Raw genomic sequence first — 3,160 nt, forward strand, 5'->3', positions numbered from 1 at the left:
ATTTTACGAAGAAGAAGCTAACAATTGATTTCAATTTGGGTTTTTTTTCTATGTTTTACATCTTAGGGTTTAATAACTAATTTGAGTTTAGTTGGGGTCAGTTAGTTTTTTGTATTTCTTAATGTATGGATGTTGCTGGGTGTTGTGGTTGGAAGAGTTAAGACATGAAATTGAAGTCAGGAAGAACACATACGGAGAAGATATAATTAGAGGCGATCTTTGAATTCTATTGTTATTAGAATTAATGGGTTTTAGTTTGATTTGATTTCCAGTGAGTTGTTAGGACAATTGGAAAAAAATTTAAAGTAAAGATGGGGAAGTGACATGATGCGAATGGACATATGGGATTTCTGTTGAGCTTGGAAGAATGGGTTTGTGCTTGATAAATTGGTCGTTCTAGGAAAAGTTTTAACTGAAATTCAAGCAGAGAAGAATCAAGGTAATGTCTTGACCTGTTTCCCCATCTAACAAGGCCCGAACAACGTCAATTCTTCCATCTTTTCTACCTGGTAAAACCAAACCATTCTCACCTGATGCTTTGGTGTTGATTATTTTTTATGCATGGTTTAAAATCGACAGCAATTTTGTGTTTATGACTGTTTTGGAGATTGAGTTTGTGTTAGATATGAATTCAATGCAGGGAAGGAGATATGGAAATGGTTACAAATCAATCAAACATCTATCCCTTGCTCACTAGTTTCACACACTCAACATGCATGTAGAAATGCCTAAATGATGTTCTTCACTTGGTCTAAGTCACTGAGTCGACTCGAAAACGACTCATAGCACTAACTCGACCTAGTCAGTCCGTGAGAGGGGTGTTAATGTCTTTTACTAGGTAGGATAACTGCCACTCTGCTGTTAACTTCTGTTACCCATTTTTTTTTCAAAAAAACGGGATGGAAAATGTCAAACTCGGCCACTTTATATAAAGATTCGAAAAAAGGGTCACTTTCTTAATTACACTTCAAAATGTTGGTTACTTTAAAAAGATGACAAATATAAAAGTAAATCCTGAAACCAGTGATCCAACAACTATTTAGCCTAAGGGTGCACAGGAACCGAGCCGGACTGATGGACCGAACCGAATCCGGTGGAACCGTATCTGGTTTTGGACCGAACCGAGGTATAAGGTACAGATACCGGTCCCAAAAATAGGAACCGAGGTCTGGGAGGTACAGGTACACGGTTCAATACAGGTACCGTGCCGTACCGGACCGCATGTACCGAACAATATAAACCGTTAGATTCAGTGGATAAGGGATCGGTATTAGCCGTTAGATTAAAGGGGGTATATAAACTAAGGGTTAGGGTTTCACTTTCAGTTCGCTACTACTTCCCTTTCTTTCGTTTTTTTCTTGTCTCCGACTCTCCTCTCTCTGAGAAGGAGAAGAACTTCTTCTCTGTTAACAGTTGTTGCTCAAATCTTCGTTTCTTCATCAAGGTTGTTGCTTTCTTCATCAAGGTTGTTGCTTTCTTCGTCAAGGTTGTTTCAATCTTCATCAGGTAAACCGTAAACCCTTTCTTTCGTATTTTTTTTTTAATTTCTTGAATGATAGGGTTTTAATTAATTTTTTGTTTTGTTTTTGTACGTAGAGGTAGAACTGTAGAAGACCTTCAAGTGGATTTATCTTCAGGAAATCAGGTATAACATCTCCATCGCCTTGAATCCTTTGATTCAATTTTATTGGTGTTATTACTTTGAAATTAGGGATTTTGTTTGTTTTACTGTAGTTCTAAGATTTTATTTTTATTATGTAAAAGGGTTTCTCTTCATATGCCAACTGTTTAAAAAAATTGTATTTGTTTGATACTTTGATTTGTGTTTTAGGGATTTCTACCTATTTGATTGTTGGTTTACTAATGAAACAACTAGTTGATTTCCTTCATCTTATCATCGTCGTCTTGTTTGTGTTTTACTTCTACTTCAAATGGTATGTGCATGTTCTGTTACTGTCAATGGAGATAATGAACAAGAGAAGGTATTACTGCATGTATTATTGTTAAATCAGATCTTTCAGTAATCAGTATCCATTAAGAATATGAATCTGATATTGATGTTTCCATTATTTGCAGGAATTCTATATTGTATATTTGGGTGATTCACCAGTTTTTAAGGATTCCATTGTTGATTCACATATCAATCTTCTGCCAGATGTTGTTGGAAGGTGCATGCATTTTCTTATCACCCTGGAATTATTACCTCGTGCACTTTTAATTTGTCAGACAATCCAAGATGTTAATATTAATTTGATGATGATCATAAAACGGCGAGCTTGCTGCAAAGGATTCGATCGTACACAGTTACGTCAACAACTTTAATGCATTCGCCGCAAAGTTATCACCTGACGAAGCTAAGCAACTAGAAAGTATGTATGGTACTGTGTATACCTGGATTATTGTTCTGTCTTTATCTGGAGTCCCAATGTTAATTTCTTTGTGTAGGTTCGAGAGGTCTTGTTTCGGTGTTTCCTAATCAACAAAGAAAACTTCATACAACAAAAACATGGGATTTCTTGGGATTTCCTCAAAATGTTAAAAGAAAAGCGAAACTGGAGAGCAACTTAGTTGCGGGCTTAATAGATACAGGTACGTACTTCACTAATAGAGGATTTGCAAATTTGATATTAGGATGGTTTTATGCTTTGCTAATCAAGTAAAATTGAATTTGAAGGGATTACACCGGTATCTGAGAGCTTTAATGACAAAGGGTTTGGTGCTCCACCAGCTAAATGGAAGGGATCTTGTTGCCCTTATGCCAATTTTTCTTGCAACAAGTAAGTAACGCTAGCTGGGTAACAAATTGGTGCATGACCCTCAATATGTTTTACTAATGAATACCTTCCTTTTCTTCTTCACAACATTTATTATTCTGATCCAATTTCTTATTTTCGTCACTGTGGTATCATCCTCTTTTAGATGCAAGGTAGTGACTCTCTGTCTGGCCTATGTGGTGTATTATAGATTCTGCACATCTCTCCCTTTCCCATGGAATATAGCACATAGCTCATAAAAATCAGTTTCTATTATATTAGACAATAGATATAGTCTAATAGTTACTAACTGCTATTATTTGTTTTTGCAGCGTTACTTGGTCTTATCAACACTTGTGACACCACAAGTGCTGCTGACATGGATTAGAAGATCAAAATTCAAGACT

The 3,160-nt window shown here is 36.1% G+C and overlaps 1 protein-coding gene across 2 annotated transcripts; it reads left to right on the forward strand.

Annotated features, from left to right (window-relative positions):
• The first annotated feature begins 1,587 nt into the window (after nt 1-1,587).
• On the forward strand, nt 1,588-3,160 carry LOC113277818 (subtilisin-like protease SBT4.8). Of its 2 annotated transcripts, none has more exons than XR_003325151.1 (5): nt 1,588-1,645; nt 2,077-2,369; nt 2,446-2,589; nt 2,675-2,777; nt 3,086-3,160. XR_003325151.1 is itself a non-coding variant. In XM_026526808.1 (5 exons), the coding sequence occupies exons 1-5, from the start codon at nt 1,864-1,866 to the stop codon at nt 3,111-3,113; spliced, it is 486 nt and encodes a 161-aa protein (XP_026382593.1). In that variant the 5' UTR covers nt 1,754-1,863; the 3' UTR covers nt 3,114-3,138. The 2 variants fall into 2 exon arrangements, 1 of the variants encoding a protein (XP_026382593.1); XM_026526808.1 differs by lacking the exon at nt 1,588-1,645 and adding an exon at nt 1,754-1,982 and having other exon boundaries at nt 2,077-2,168; nt 3,086-3,138.

This window comes from Papaver somniferum, chromosome 5 (assembly GCF_003573695.1).
Source record: "Papaver somniferum cultivar HN1 chromosome 5, ASM357369v1, whole genome shotgun sequence".
In the NCBI taxonomy this organism is placed as follows: domain Eukaryota; kingdom Viridiplantae; phylum Streptophyta; class Magnoliopsida; order Ranunculales; family Papaveraceae; genus Papaver; species Papaver somniferum.